The 17213-nt window shown below is 43.6% G+C and overlaps 1 protein-coding gene across 1 annotated transcript in view; it reads right to left on the bottom strand.

The window, feature by feature from the left end:
* The window catches only part of LOC147885729 (dimethylallyl, adenosine tRNA methylthiotransferase), a 31838-nt gene extending 24863 nt beyond the window's left edge, over positions 1 to 6975 (bottom strand). Inside the window, exons 1-3 of the mRNA XM_087396617.1 lie at positions 6725 to 6975; positions 6336 to 6482; positions 340 to 437 (exon numbers count right to left, since the gene is read on the bottom strand). Of these exons, the coding sequence (XP_087252743.1) occupies positions 340 to 437; positions 6336 to 6482; positions 6725 to 6868 (389 nt within the window). The 5' untranslated portion in view covers positions 6869 to 6975. The remainder of the gene's footprint in view (positions 1 to 339; positions 438 to 6335; positions 6483 to 6724) is intronic.
* Between the last annotated feature and the right edge of the window lie 10238 nt (positions 6976 to 17213).

The following is a 17213-nucleotide window of genomic DNA, read 5'->3' as shown; positions in this document are numbered from 1 at the left end:
GCAAGACTCTATAAAAGACTCAAGTTTGCACAAGGAACAAGAAATTGTTCTACATTGGAACATTCTTGTGATGACTAATGAAGACAATGTCAGCAGTGAAAAAGCATCCTTTCGAGAAAACCCTCATCTATAATTACTTGCATTGGCATATGTATACAAAAAGGAAATATTGGCATCTTGTTCCAAGCAAGTTAACGAGGTCTCACAAGAGAGAAACAAAACTGCTAGAATATGTAAATTGAGATTCTAGCATACTTTTAAAAATGCATAATATAACCAAAGCCTTCCCTTTAGCATGTTAAGGAAATAGCCGTTGGCATCATACAAGAGAACTTTTACCGAGGCCGACAACGGGCAATCTCATATTCAATTTCTTGAGCCTCAGTATCTAGAAAGAAAGTCACCAATCCTGTATTTGTTTCAGGAACCACCCGTGCCTGTAATCACAACGAATGTGCCACACAATTTTGCCAATAAATCAGTCTACAAATAGATAAACAAGATCAACAAGGACAATCATGAAGAGCCAAGCAAAAGAAAGTAAAATTGGGGGCGGGGGAGGGGAGAAGGAAGAAAGAAAGAAAGAAAGTTTATTAAAGTCTTTGTTGGCGATATCATTGCCAAAGAGTGTGTTGGTATGAAGTGTTGGTGTGTAGTACTAGGTGATCTAGTACTAGTCTATGTGTGTGAGTCTTGTGTGAGTGCCACGTGTCATCATGGGACTTGTCCCATATGCACTAGGTGCTAGTGTGTGAGTGTGTAGCCTATATAAAGGCTTGTACTTCACTTGTCATGATATACTTGATGAATGAATGAAAGCCTTCTTCATGTCTTCATTTGAGCATTATTTCCTCACACCCTAACCTTCTCTCTCTCTCTCTCTCTCTCTCTCTCTCTCTCTCTCTCTCTTCACCATGTTTCTAACATGGCCTTCACCCCTTGTTGGCATGTGGAGCGTGGTTTGGTAGGTTTATCACAGGGAGTTGTGGGCTGCTGACATGTGGATTTAATAGGGACAAATCCCGTAAACAAAAGTGCCCCCTTGGGGGCCTAGGATGTATATTGGCTCATTAACCCTCTCTCTCATCCCTCCCAAGATTTTTTGGGAGGAGAGGGGCCTTGCGTGGCTAGGAGGCGAGGAAGTGGGACCCCCCGTACTCGACGATTCCATTGACACGTGGCAGCCTGCACGGCTACCAACATGGTATCAGAGCAGGTATGTCCTGCGTGGACTAATTGGCATGATCATCGCATGCTCGACATGTGGCGACTGCTGTGACTTTCTACTGCGAAGATATTGTGATCCACGGGCGGTTTAAAGTGCGACTTGATGATGGCTCGTGCAACGGTGGCGGCTCCTACCTCCTTGACGCATGTGTTTCCTCTCGTGGGCTTTGGCGGCTGGCTACTCGATGGCGGCTAGTGGGCGCGCCTTTGTTGATTGGTCCAGCCTTGTTGTTTGACCGTGACTAGGTTTGGTGATGCTCCACATGTATGCATCAAGGTTTGTCCACAGGGGGGTGTTGGAGGTGGTGGCCTTCACCCCTTCTTGGCATGTCGAGCGTGGTTTGGTAGGTTTATCACAGGGAGCTGCGGGCTGCTGACATGTGGATTTAATAGGGACAAATCCCATATACAAAGGTGCCCCCTTGGGGGCCTAGGATGCATATTGGCTCATTTACCCTCTCTCTCATCCCTCCCGCCCATAGTCACATGAAAACGCGTTTCGTCCTGTCGAAACAGGACGAAACGTTTCGTGCCGAAACGTTTCGAAACAATTCGAAACGCTCCCAACGAAACGCGTGTTTCGCCCAAATCTCAAAATGGCGATTTCGCCCGTTTTTTTGTTTCTGCCCTTCGCGAATCGATTGCGATCCTCCCGCCTGAATTTGTTGCTAGTCCGCAGCCCGCTTCTGCTCCCTATGCTACCTACGGTGAGCGCTCACGTGAGCTTGTAGCTCGTGACGCTGCTCCATTCGGCGTTGACCTGCAGCCCAGCACTGCCGCTGCTCCTTTGACTTGCAAGCTGCTTGCAAGGCTCAAGCTAGCTGCTGCTAGCTACCACTATCACAAGGCCTGCAATCGACTCCCACGCTCTGACGCCATCAACAATCTACAAGCTGCAATCGAGATTCATCATTCGACTCCTACCGGTGACCGTCCACGCCTAGGGCCTGCAGCCTGCTGCCATCGACAGTCCTGCCCACCATCCCCTTTGTTGCTGCTGTTTTTTGGTTCTGCTCAAGGAGCAGCACCTGGATCAAGGAGCAACAGCCCAATTTGCCCCAATTCTCTGTTTCTTCCCAAATTTCAAGGCCTTCTCCATCATGCCTCCTCGCAAGTCTCCCACTCAGCGTGATGTTTGGCAAGATTCAGTTCTCATTAGCAAATATGGTACTTCTGGCACAAAATGTGTGGTTTGCAAGTATTGTGGGGAAACAATTCGAGGAGCATCAAACCGGGTGAAGGCACATTACATTTGGGAGAGAGCTCAAGGAACACATGGCTGCACTCATGTTCCAGAAGGTATTTTTTTGGCCCATGGTGGATTGCCATCAAAGTTTGAAGAGGTCCGGTCATTGCTCCTTCTACCTTTGCCTTCGGAGATAATTGATGGGAAGGTGCAAGAAGCCAAGGAAAGTGAAGCGCTGAAAAGAGGGGCCTCTACTTCAACAAGAACCTCAGTTCAAGTGTCTTCTCAAAGTAATACTGGGGCTTCTTCCCAAGTTCATATCACCCATGACCTGATGAGGAATTATACCTCTTTTATATACCTTTGTAAGACTAGAATAAATCCAATCATACAAATTTAGATTTTTTGTTGTTCTAAAACCAAAAATCTACACAGAAAATAAAAGAGAAAATGAAAGAGAAGAAAAAAGAGAAACAAAAAACTTTTATGAAAAACAAAAGGAAGACATACTTAGCAAGCAAAGCAACACTTATGTCGTCATCAGTGACCAAGCATAAGCAGCTATCTGGGTTTCTAAAGACCCGCGGAGTCTTGACAATGCAATTAAAGCATGAGCTTGTGCATCTCTGCCACCCCATCTGACCTGGTCCTATGGGAGGTAAAGGAGCAGTAGGATGGAAGATGCAAAATCAATAGCAAAGCCTGCAATGATGTTCCACAAGTTTTTTGGCTACCAACAGATGACGCATTATGTAGGACCGCATGGGGTAGTTGGTGCCATCAAATTTACCTTCAGCTGCAAGCATTCCAAAAATATCAATAGTTGCCATTTCAAAAAACTGCACAATCCCCAAATCTCTGTCTGAAGCAATTGTCTCCACAATAACTGAGTGCAAATGTGTCTTTCCAACACACGAGGGCACCAGTATAGACCTGAAATAAAACCCCACGGCATAGTGCCTAACATAGAGAACAAATGGACCAAAAGCACCAAATTTCACAAGGCCAGCTGTGCCAAAATAGGGCAGAGCAGGTGCAAACGTTTACCAGGAATCCTCCACATGAATGTGCAGTATTTGCAGTCAAATGCCCCAAATTTCAGTTGACCAGCACAAGTAAGAATCACCCAAATGATGAAATGCCTTCTGGAGCTGCACACAGTCAACTGTAGCTGACTGTACAGTCAACAGAAGTCAATGACCAGTCAACTGTTTTACCTGGAGCAGAGACTGTTCACCTAGATCTGAATCTGATTGGCCAGCAAGCAGATCTCCGTACAGGTGTATGATTCCATATAACTGTACGGATAGCTAACAAAATAGGGACAGCAGCCAGAAAACAATCAAGGCAGGCAGAGGACACCAGGGAACGTTTAAAAAACGGCAGCAACCAGTTGAAAAAGCCCCCAAACAGGGCAGATCTGACAAGGACAGCCGACAGATATAGTCAAAGAGACAGGAGCAAATGGAAGTGCCACACTAAGGTAACCTTCTCTGACACCCACGCTGGAAAGCAAAAGCGGGAAGCAGAAGCAGAAGAAAACATAGAAGTCTAGGACAGCCCTAGCGTACGACTAACTGTCATACCTAGTGTAGGACAGCCCTAGGGTAGGACAAACTGTCATACGCTTAGTGTACTAACTGTCCTATCTGAGTACTAAATAGTAGTTAACACTACTAACTGGCCTACAAGGCCATACCAAGGTAGATGTATGCTACAATGATGACCGTATGCCCATGTTGTTATTTGCTTGCTGCTTACTGCTGCTTGGATTGATGATGTAATGAGGTCCAACCCATGTTGCTTGCTGGCTGCTTACTGCTGCTTGGATTGATGATATAATGAGGTCCAAACGGGAGGCTATATATAGACCCATCCCCCCCCCCCGCATTCCTCTCAACCCAACCAACTTAATCTGCTAGTCTGGCCAACTAAGCAACCTAATCAGCCTGCCATGGGGAAACCAATAGGTCCTGTTGTGCTGCTGGTCGGCCCTGACCCCTTCGCTTGACAACATGCCTGCCACTTGCCAGCCATGCTGGCTGTGACTCTTGCTGGTACTCACGTCTCTACATATGTCCTGCCTATCCATGCAGCCTTACAGCCTGTACACGTGGCGGTATTTGCCATTCACTCAGGCTGAGACTAAATGATATGGAAGCCCTGCTTGCTACAATGATATAGATGCTTGCCACATCCTAGTTCACCCTATGGGTACTAGACTTCCCACTGTCCCACTCAATCAGTCTCACAACGAGGTGTATGTCGATATGACTAACCCTAGCTATATTGCACGAGTATACCACATTATCCTGGAGGACATGTGGCAGGCTCCAAGGAAGTTATTCAGGTTTGAATAAAGATAGAAAGATACAAGACTATGAATGGTCGAGGAGAGGCTGAGTATGAGGAAATGGCAACAATGGAGCAAGCTGAAATGTTAAACTAAGAGCTTACCTCAAAGCAATAATTGCAATATGGAGTACATGAGTCATGAGTATCAACAAAAAGTACGCGTGTTGGAGAGCTGGTGGACGAGCCACCTTTATATACACAAATGTGAAGTTCTAGAGCTCCTGATGAAGATACTTTTAGATGTCTTCATCTAGACCAGCCTGTCCTAGAAGCTTCTCTTCTAGACAATCATATGACACAAGACTGGCCAGCCGCTTTTAAATATATAAATGAAATTATAGATTTGTCTACTACCGTATGTTCTAGAATGAACATGTATATACCTAGATGAATCCAGGAACATTCCCAAACTCATCCTCTAAAAACACAGCAAAGGGCACTTTCTATCTCATGATAGTCTCTCATAAGGTTGAAAACCATAAACTCCATCACGCATAGCAGGGACTAGCTACTATGGCATGTTCTACAATGAACATGTAGTAGATAAGACATCACACGGTGACATGGTTTAATATACAGATGTGGCATCTCCATGGACTGACACAGCATACACTTCAAATCTCTTTTTAAGTTTTTTCCAATGGAGTGTGCCATCAATGAGATAATAAATCATATGACATATATTGTTTTAAAAAAATCATGTCCACTTGTAGATCATAAGCACAAGAGCGTGATGGATTCCAACAACATGGCTGTAGAGGAACGTGCCCAGTATCCTAGGCTAAACCTCACAATTTGTGGGAGCTGTAGCTTGCAGGGCAAGGAGGGGATGCTCAAACAGGTACAAGATGCCCCTCATACTTGCCTAACGTGTCAAAAACCTTGGTTTAAGGCAAATGAAATGCAAGTATAGGCCATGATCGGCCTATGGAGTATAATTGGAGGAACCATAGCATCTAATCTCCAGTATTCAACAAGGCAAACCTATGCTTGCGTCACAGCCAGATTCACGACTTTACTCCTTTGATTTCAAAGGCATAACATAGATCCAAAGATCTACAGGAGAATACTGTGACAATAAAAGTTATTGCTGCACTTATAAAAGCTGGACCATCATTAGTAGAGGCTAATTGCCACATTGGATAAGGAGATTTTGAGGGTACCATCAACTTAATGACAAGTCATACAGTCATGCCTTTTTTTGCGGGAAACGTGGCTGAATACATGCTTCCATCTTGCAATGTGTATGCTAGTAAGATGATTCGTGATATAACGACACTGAACTTTGATCAATCGTCGTATCTATTGTTTGATATTTACAACGACAAGACCCCTTCTCCCGCTACGTAGTGATTCAGCATTTCCTATTTCTAAAATTTTTGTAAGCCATCTTCCGTTCCCTGTATCTGTCTTAACTATGGTACTTTCACTAAGACTAGAATTCCTTTGTGCCTTGCGTTTTGTGAGAGAAGATAATCGTTCTCGAAGTCGTCTAAGACCATAGGCCAAAGGGATGCCATCCTGAAGTTGCTAAGAGCAATACGCATTAAAAGTAGAAATTTCACACCTCACGAGCTACTCTGCGCTCCTCCCTCTCTTTTCGAGCTTGCTTTTCAAAAGCCTCCTTTGCTGCCTCGTCTTTCTCCAACATCTTCTGAAAAGAACGCCGTGCGATGTGCCCAGGTCGAGGTGGACCGAGCACCCCTTCGGGATCCTGCAAGTTTACTGCTGTTAAGCACGACGTTGTATTGAAAATTGTATTACAATGCATGAGATTGGGACCAGATATTATGAGCAAACGAATTAATCGTTCTCCTGGCTGGAGGAGTATGAGAGGGGAACCACTGTTGGTTGATACGATATCAGAACAATGCAAACTGCCTCGCGTGATAAAGCTAAAGGCGAAACTAAAATCTATACTTTGACGCCACAAAAGCAAACAATCGAAGAACTCACCCAGCCGATGCAGCGGACACAGAGGGAAGGAGGTGAGCCAGAAGTGCGAGAAAAGGAAGTGTTCCATGGGAGATGTTTGGGGGGAGGCGCTGTGGAGAGATGTAGCTGGGCAGTCAACAAAGAAGAAGACGGGAGAGAGATCATGACTACTTTGAACGTCGTGTGTATACGCGAACAAGCAGTGTGTGTGAGAGAGATAATCCAGTGAATTGAGTATGCATGTGGGAGTGTATGGGTATTTGTATGTGCATGTGTATGCTTAATGAGCTGGATGATGCTTTGAGTTATTTACGTAAAGGCAGCTCTCCTGGTTGGGATGGGTTGACTCTCGAATTTTTCCGTGCATTTTGGGGTGATCTCAAGAACACTCTTCTTCTTATGATCAATCATGCTTGGGCAGAACAATCTCTTCCTCCTTCTTGGAAACATGGCCTTGTTAAATTGATCCCCAAAAAAAGGTTGTGTGAGACAATGGCGGATTGGCGGCCCATATCTCTTATGCCAGTCATTTACAAACTCATTGCCAAAATGATTGTCCTCAGGGTTCGATTCATTTTGCAGCAGGACTTCATCCCAGGCAGTATGGGTTTGTTCCCAGAAGGCAGATTACTGACAATCTCTCCAATGCTTTGCTTGCAATTGAGTATGCCAAATATTCCAAACAAGATGTTCTCATTCTGCAAGTGGACATTGCGAAAGCATTTGATACTGTTCATTGGGATTTTATTTCTCAGACTAGGCATAAATTGGGATTTGGCCCTCGGCTGGTCCATATGATTTACTGGTTCTATTCTCATGCCACTGCGCAGTGTTTGCTTGGTGGTGGGTTGTCAAGAACTTGGACTATGACCCGCTCAGTGAGACAGGGTTGCCCTCTTAGTTCGTTACTGTATGCCATTGCTACGCATCCGTTATTGTTGCATATGGACCATCTTGCAGATACAGGGCAGCTTCATGGCCTGCAAATTCCAGGGGCACAGTCATTTCTTGCACAGGCATATGCTTATGATTCATATTTCATGCCCAGGAATTCTCAAAGTGACCTCTCTCATTTGATGCATACTCTGAATGATTTTGGCATAGCTGCTGGACTGCATATTAACTTTCAGAAATCAAATCTTCTAGCATTGAAAGAAGCTGCTTGGCATGCACTTCTCTGTCCAGGCCACAATATTTCTTCCCATACTATTGTGAGGCATTTAGGTATCCCATTGGCTGGAATATTACCCCTCAACAACATCTTAAATGGGTGCTTCAAAAGATTAACAAGAAGCTAGAATACTGGCATTTGTCCACTTGGCCTCTACATGTTCGACTTCGTATAGTACAGTCCATCATTATGGCATATGTGCAATTCTATTTGCCTCTTCTTCCCTAGTCATTTAAGCATTTGGCTTCCTATATGTCCCAGGCTATGGAGATATTTTGGAAAAGTAAATCTCACAAAAAGGCTTTGCGACTACTTCCCATGCAGTCTGTTTGTTCACCTAAGACTCATGGGGGACTGAATATTCCCAATCTTCAATTTCATATGTTGGCAAGAAAGAGCACTATGATTGCTGATTTTTTTCAGCAAAAACAGCCATGGGCTATTATGTTAGCAGCCATGTGTGGAAACATGACGTCCCATGCATATGGGCATTGGATTACAGATCACTGGGAAGCAGTCATGACCACATTTTAGGGAAAAATTCCTGGTTGTCCTGTTTCTACTGCTTTTATTCATGATTGGAAGAGAATTCTCTCTTATGCTAAATGGTCAGGTGCTTCTTCCCATCATGGTAATTCTCTTCGCTTGGAAAGCCTCCATTGGAGCAAGGTGTTTGAATCGCCTCTTGCTTTACAAGCACCTATTAAAGCATATAATCTTATGAAACTGGGCATAACGTTTGTCGGAGATGTTGTGGACCAACATGGTTATGTGCTTTCATTTCCACAAGCTTGCAGGACATTCCCCTTGGGCCTGCATCATAGGCCCATTTGGAGAATACTTACAACCATGTTGCAGCCATTTGTTCCTGTTCCTCCTATTTGTACAGGACAGATTACTGGACTGGAATCTGACTTCCTTATCTCCCGCTACCTGTTTACTTTCAATGCATAATCTGGCCTCCTCGATGGTCTACAGATTTCTTCTTCCACTGCCATGGATTGATAAGCATGCCAACACTCTTTGGAATATGGATAGGCCTTTATCTTGGTGGCAATCACAACTCAAGAAAATTTGGAAAGCTAAATTGCCATTGAAACAGAGGCTTTTCTTTTGGAGATGTATAGTGGGAGCTTTTTCCATTGGGGTGAAATTGGTAGCATGTCGTATTGCTTCCTCTTCCTGCCCCCGTTGCTCTCATCACCATGAGATAGTTCCCCATTTGTTATGGTCTTGCCCGCACTCTCGGATATTGATCACTCATGTCTCTCATTTGTTGCGGCTTCGGTTTCCCTCTATCAGATTTGGGAAACTCTTCTGGATGTTTGGATGCTTCTCATCTCAGATGTCTCCCTTCCTCCTTTTCTTTCACTAGGCTCGTTTCTGGATACTATGGACTATTTGGACACAGAGATTGCATTCTAGGATGGGACAACAGTTTCCTCAGGCATATGCTTTTTTCAGAATGTCCCTCAAGCAATCTTTATATGATAGTTATGCTGCGAGGGACCTGGATGCTACTAGTCTTGAAGTGTTTTCTAACTGTTTTTGAGTTCATCCATTAGGCTCCTTTTTGGAGTCTAATGTCATGTACATTGATTTCCTGTTAATAATATAGTTACTGGTTTCACAAAAAAAAAGCACGTGTATATCTATATGTATGTGTAAAGTTCCTCGTGTGATGCTTGGGAGCCAGACATATTGCTCCGCCTGTTTGTCACATATGTTTGGCTCCACACCAATTTGTGTCTCGTCCCCTTTGGCTCTGTCCACTCACCTATGGTTTCTTGGCTCTTCTTCGGTAGGGTTTGGGCACTAGATTTCCTACTCCTACCTTTAGGAAGCATTTCTTACCTTTTGGGATTCACCCACGTAGACAGTGATCTGTTTTTTTTTTTTCATTTTGGCTTGTTTTTGGGCACTTTGGACTCTATGGAAGCATAGAAATCATAGAGTCTTTTGTGACCCTACTTTTTCCAATTTCTCTTTTTTCTGTCGCTCCCTGCAGTAATCTTTCTTTGATTGTTTGTAGACTCATTACATAGACTATAATGGATACTTTTCATGTAGTGAGATCTTCTGCTGATGTGCTTTTGAGCAAGGGAATCTCCTCTATAATATAAAGCATCAAAATCTTCACACACAAAAAAGTATGTGTACGTGTACGTGTACGTGTATGTGTATGTCTTTGTGTATGTGAATGTGAGAAAGAGACATGGGGGATTGAATATTTTTAAAGAATGTGTATGTGTATGTGAGAAAGATGCATGGGGGATTGAATATTCTAAGAGGCCATTCCCATAGTGCGGAGAGCAAAGGTATGACACCTGTAGGATGTTGTCGGAAGGTGGGAGATGGTGGATGCCATCTCCATACTCCTCCTTCTCAACCGGCTCACAATCGTTGGCTGCACAGGGTTGGACTACATGATAGAGAGTCGGCCACATCACCATCGGACAATTTTAGAAGGTTTGGGGGTACCCTCGAGCACCCCTAGACTGTTGTTAGAAGATGGCACTCTTATTTTGGAAGGTGCCTATGGGGATGACCCTCATAATGACGAGGCTTTAGAGATTCTACAACAAGTTGGAATGGGGTTGATGGGGATGGCCTCTAAGGCTGTTTATAGACTAGCGCACCATGGACACCACCCACGGACGCAAGCTTGCCTGCAACCCATGGTCTAGATGCATTCAATGCACCATGGGTCTAGTCTGTAAACACCCTAAATGATGCTTTAGCTCATGCAAGGTGTTCAGCCATTAGGCAAAATAATGTGACATTCACTTTTACATTTGTCTATTGCAACATTTGGTTGTTGGCAACTTACCCAATGGGATTTTCTCCTTGGTCACATAAATGGCAAAGTTAAGGACTGTCCTTTTGGGATTTCGGGTGTTGAAGGGTCTCTCCCTCCATCGATGACATTAGAGAGATGATGGAGATGGAGAGGGTAGTGGTTTTGATGGTGATGGACACATAGTTCACCATCACTACCCCTCATGTCCCCAACTAGATCCCAATGCACGTCCCCTCTTGCAATCGTACGCGATATCAAACAAACGAGCCTTTCCTATGTTAACCAAAGATCCCTTTGCTATGAAAGTTTGCTTCTCTCTCCTCAGCATAATGGAGCCTTCTCTGGCAGTCAAGGAGGTAGAGGAGGAGGAGTGGCTCGACCCTCCTACTCCCATGCAACTTAAAAGCCATGGGGGGGCTTCTTTAGCCTCCCCCTAGGATCGCGTACTATTGTTGGCCTTACCAATCCTGGATGGGTCCCTAGCTCCGGCATGTGTATACCAAGCCTCTCCCTTTAATGCTCCCCAGCACAGAAGCAGTGTAGGTAACTCCACTGAAGAGAGAGTCAGATTGTTTGCAGCAACCTTCATTAATGCAGACGCCTTTCTTGGTGCAAGTGAAGGAGGAGAAGATAGAAGAGTTGCCTCCCAATTGACAATGATCACCAACAGAGTGAATCCAGAGATTGGAACGCCAACTATAAAGATGAAACTGCAGGAGGCGACAGTAATCAAGATGGAACTAGAGGAAATGTAGCAAGTGGAGATACTACCAATGAGGAACGTGTAGGAGGACGAAGAGTAGAACAAGAACTTGCTGGCAAGACTCCAAATGAGCAGAGGATACCCACAGCTAGTCAGACAAAAGTGAACATGTCAGCATCCCAGGATAATCAAGAATCAAGAATCAAGAGCTCATGTACAATCAATTAATTGAGGAACATGCTACACTAAGGGGAGAGTGAACCAATTAGTTCATGTAAGTCATTATGGCCTTTTTAGATGACAATCTACTCAATGACTCAGTCTTGTGGCTACGTACTCATGCTTTGGTAGGCTTCCTTCCTGGAGTCAGACCCCCAATGGAATTTATTGAGACCTGGATCAGGACGAATTGGGTAAGGAAGGGCATGAATGTATTGAATGTTAGATTCTTGAAAAAAGTTTTCTTTGTGTTCCTCTTTGAAAAGCCTGAGATGGTTGCAAGAGCCTTACAACATGGTCTTTGGACCATTAGAAGTCAACCTCTATACTTGGAATGGTGGTCCAAGGACTTTTCTCTAGATGACCCTAGATCCACCAAGATCCCAATCTAGGTAGAGGTACCTAACCTTCCTCTCTATCTGTGTAATCAATTATCTTTTTTATGTTGTGGTCTAGGTGATGTCCTTGGAGTAAAACATCAAAACTTCATTAATCCTGGAGGTAACCCCCAAGTGTGTATCAAGATGGACAGATGCCAAAGACCCTTATAGTCCTAAATAGAAATGGTAGACCTTTAGGGATCAACTCTTGATCTACAAGAATCTGCCCAAGTCTTGCTTCTTGTGTGGACTCTCCACACATGTGGTAAAAAATTGTCCTTTAAAAGGGGGCAACAAGCCCAAAGAGGCTACCCTTTCTGCTCCAAAGCAAGCTATACCTTTAGAGAAATGGATTCCCAAGCCTCCTTCAGCTCTTGCAGTACTCAACAGGAGGGGAAAACTTCCAAAAGAAGTATGGAAAAAGATAAGGAAATTTTACTATCCCCTCCAGCAAATAAGAATCCTTTGGAACCTCTTAATGACAAGGGGGGGGAAAGTGAAGTCAATAACAAAGTGAAGTAAGATGATCACATGATTATTGAATCTTGCTGGTCAAAAGAGTTTGAAGAAGATGTTAACAGAGAGGATTCCATGGAAGGGGAAGAGATCAGTGAAGAAGAGTTAGAAGAAGAGCAAACCAAGGGCACCCCAGGAAGCCAAGGGGACACCAGTCAAGGTAAAGCCTTCGTTGTGGTTCAACATAAAAGAAGACAATCTAAAGCTGCTCCTCTTTGCAATAGCAAGTTAATTCTCTTGGGTGGCTTCTCAGAAGTCAAATTCAGGAAGGTAACCTTAAAGGGATTGGACTCATGTTTGGCAAACAATTAGTGTGTTAGCAGTTTGCTGATGACAATACCCTTACCCCTAGGAATAATGAGCAAGATGTTAGATGTATAATGGATTGTCTTGGCATTTTTTGTAAAGCATTAGGATTTAGAATAATTCATTCAAAAATAGGATATGACACTCTTAGTGGGTAATGTGACATGAAGTTGGGGGTAATAAACTTCACGCACCTCTTCACTTCCTGCTGCTTTCAAACTGATAGCCAAAGATATTTATCATTGAGAATGGGACATTAGAAAGAAGCTTTTATGCCAAGATAGCACACCATACTTTCCTCCCTCAGATGAGAATGAAGATGGTAACATCCCAAGTGATGTTGTAATCAAGCATAGGGAGAAGGAAAGGATCAGCAGAGGCCATAATCTCAGCGAGCCGGTCTGCACCAAAGAGAAGAGCGATACGTTATTGAAAGAAGATCTTGCGGCTCAACATGACATGAACTGATATATATCGAGGAGTTTGAAGGGGCTGATTAGGTTGGATGGGTAGATTCCGAGGAAACATTGCACCTCCTTCATAGACACCTTTACACAGCTCAACACACTCTACAAATTGTCATTAGACATAGAGGCCTATAACTTTCAGTAGAGACATGATATCAAAGATTCAAGCACACAAAGAGATGCGCCTTCAGATGGGCTTCGCGCTGATATAAGTTTCATTGAAAACAGATAGACGATTGAAGAGATATGGACAGTTTACTGGAAGGGGGTAAAAACTGTCATGAAAACAGACTGTCAAACACAGAGACTCATAACTTTTTGCAATTGTATCTGATTCAATATCTGATTACATAAAAACATGCGCCTTGAAGAGAGCTTCGCACTGATATAAATTTCATTACAATCGGACTACCGAGCAGAAAGTTATGAGCAAAACACTAACAGGGGGTCAAACTGTCATGAAAACTACCCTCCACCCAGGCTAATTTCGCCTGAGCAGGATGCTCCCTCAAGACTCCACCTTCATCAAAGATCCACCCCTCATAGATTTCACCTAGAAGAGGGGAAGAAGTTTGCATGGTGGCTCGGGAAATAGAAGGACCATGTGTGCATAGTGAGCGGCCGAATAGAAAGAACTTTCAAGGCTTTAAAAGAGAAAAAGGACGAGACACTCAAGAGAGAGAGAAACTGAAGTGACCTTCATTACAAATAGAGTGAGAATCCACTTCAACACTACAAACACAAAGGAGAAGAAGAGGTTTCATACATACAAGAGGGAGCAAAAGCTCCAAGACTACTCATAGAGAGAGAATAACTAGAGAGAGATGGACCCAAGAGTCTACATAAGAGAATATCTACAAGAGGGAGAGAAGGCTCATTGAAGAGGCTTGGGGAGACTAGAACTACAGCAACATAAGGCCTAATGGTGGAAGAGATTGATGAACAAGGGAGAGGAGGGCTCCTTTTATAGAGATTTTGTTACCCTCCTTCACCCATTTACAATTGCTGCCTGTAGATTCCTTTCCCCATCAATCACATAAGCACGTATGTCACCATCCATGTCCTTTTTGGCTACTCTTGCCGTGTGTCCCATCAAAAGATGCTCAAGACTCTTAAAATATTAAGAAAGTCAAGAGTCTCCCCACATGGAGCCCATAGGGACCCTCTCTTTTCCACATGTCCACATCCTCCTTATTCCACATAGGAGTTCTAGAAGGATTCCTCTTGACTTCACACTCCTCCACATGCCTTCCACACGCTTGGCATGTGACCTCTCTTATATTATTGGAACACATGGACATGAACCCACCTCTTTATATGACTCACTCTTCCTATTTTCTAAAAAACTCATAATATCCCATACACAAATAACTCTCACCCCATACCAAGGTATTTATAATTCATACCTATGCTATTTACAATGAGCCATTCCACTCATCCTCTCAATGCCTTACAATATCATAGAAAATAGAAATAAGTGAGAGCCGCTAGGCTATCACTTGATACTCAAACTCTTATCAAACATAGAGAAAAACAATATCAATGCCAAGTTAAAAATATCAATTTTGGGGGTCACATCTTTCCCCCCCCAGCAGATCCTCTCTAGTACAGAGAGGGTCTGCTAGCCCTCAAGGTGGTCGAGCATAGAAGAATTTAAGGCGATACTCATTGGTGCATCCGGGTATCACCATACCATCAACATCCTCAAGCTGATAGGTTCCATTCATGACATTCATATACATCCTTATGGAGGCGTGGTCAAAAGTAACCAATCTATGCTTCTGTTGTGGAGTTAATCCTTGAGGAAACATGCCTTCTTCCACATATTTCTGATCATCTTGTAGTTTTGGCCATCCAGTGTCTACCCAAGAAACCACCCCCCAGTTTGGCACTACAATGGCTTTAGCTAACTCATTTGCCCTTTGATTTTCTTTTCTGTTTATATGAACAAACTTGTAGAAATCAAACCGACTACATTGTGCCATAGCCTTTTGATTAAGCTCCTTCAAATGAGGACTTCTTGTCTTGTAATGCCCTTGCATTTGCTTTATAATAAGCTGAGAATCTCCTCTTACTTCCAATTCTTTAACTTGACTTTGAAGACAACCCTCCAAACCAAGAATCAAAGCATTATACTCAGCTGCATTGTTAGTTGTGATACCTGGAAGCTCTTATCCTCTTGCCCATACCTCTTGACTTTCAGGATTCATCAAGACTATCCCCCCGGCTCCTTGTTGGCATGAAGGACTAAAAGCCCCATCAAAATACAAAACAAAAGCTGTTGGTGGTGTATCCCTTTCATCTTTAATGCTCTCCTTACATTTCTTTTCTTCTCCTAGATTCTCCCGTCCTGTGAGCAAATCTGCCATAGTGGACCTAGTGGTATTTTCAGTGACAAAAGAGAAAGAGAACTCTTGAAGCTCTGACAACCATTTTGCAAATCTCCCCCTAGGATTAGGCTTGCGGAATAGATATGCTAATACAGACTGAGAGGTAAGGAAGAAAAATGGTCAAGGTAATAAATAGGAGCGAAACTTTCTGATGGAAAATACCAAAGAGGGAGCTTGCTGCTCCATTTCTTCATACCTTGTTTCCACATCTGTAAGCTATCGCTGGCATAATAGATGGGTTGCATTCGACCTGCCTCTCCTTTTTGTAGCAATACAGCACCAACTGAATGCAAAGATACACTTGGATTTACATAAAAGTCTTGAGACCAATCAGAGGGCTTCAATATTGGGCCCTTACTCATGGCCTCCTTAAGTTGCTAGGAAGACTCTTGTTGCTCCACACCCCATTGGAAAGAAACTCCTTTTCTTGTCAACAAGTTCATGGGATGCACTATCTCTGTGAAATCATCACAAAAGCGTTGATAGTACTTGCTCTTTCCAAGAATTCTGCGAACACCAGTGACACTCTCAGGACTTGGCAATGCCATGATTGCTTGAACCTTGTCAGGATCCATTTGCAGGCCTTCTTCAGACACAATATGCCCCAACAAGGCTACTTTTATTTGAGCCAAATGACACTTGCTAGGATTTAGACACCCTTTTGCTTCATCAATCCTAGCTAAGGCCATCTTTAACTTCTCCATGTGATCTATGCGTCGAGAATAAATGCAAAAATCATCCAAAAACACCCGTATGAACTTTCCCAAGTAAGGCTCCAGGACTTGACTCATGAACCTTTGAAATGTAGCTGGTGCATTGGTCACCCAAAAGGCATCACTCTGTAAGCAAAAACTCCCCAAGGTGTGACAAATGATGTTTTCTTTTGATCTTCCTTCCGAATAATTTGAAAGTACCCAGAATACCCATCACATACAGAATACATCTCATGCCCTGCTACTTGGTCTAGTATTTCATCTTGGAATGGCAAAGGAAAATGATCCCTCTTAGTGCATGCATTCAAAGGACGAAAGTCCACACAAACTCGCCACTTATTTCCTTTCTTTGGTGTGACAACTACAGGAGATATCCATTCTGAATCATCAACAGGAAAGATGAATCCCGCCTCAAGTAGTTGTGTTACCTCTTTCTTTAATGCCTCAGCTTGGATCACCCCCAATTGCCTTAAGCGTTGCACAACTGGCTTGCTTTCTAGCTTCAACTCAATCTTGTGCTCCACAAGAGAGATTGGCCGAACCTGTGAATAGCTTGTTGCAAAGAGACATGGAAAATCATCTAGCATATCTAAGTACTGGAGCTTCTCACTACCTGATAGAGAATCACCAAAAAGCTCTTCATTGTGTTGGCGTCGTTTAGTGTGCTCCACATCCTCCACATGAATTGTCTCTACAGGATCTTCTTGCACCACCACCTTGTTCCTTCCTGACTCATCCCGATCAGCACCAAGACAAAGACCAAAGGCCACTCCTTCCACCTCACCCTCTGAGTTGGACTCCTCGGAGCTACACCCTGTCTCTTTTTCTTCATCGGTTAAGTCAGA

The sequence above is a fragment of the Dipteris shenzhenensis genome, chromosome 25 (assembly GCF_047967505.1).
Source record: "Dipteris shenzhenensis isolate YYH24624 ecotype China chromosome 25, Dip_SZ_1.0, whole genome shotgun sequence".
NCBI classification, from domain to species: Eukaryota; Viridiplantae; Streptophyta; class Polypodiopsida; order Gleicheniales; family Dipteridaceae; genus Dipteris; species Dipteris shenzhenensis.
Note: the sequence above shows the minus strand (reverse complement) of the source record. Positions and strands in the feature narration are given on the sequence as shown.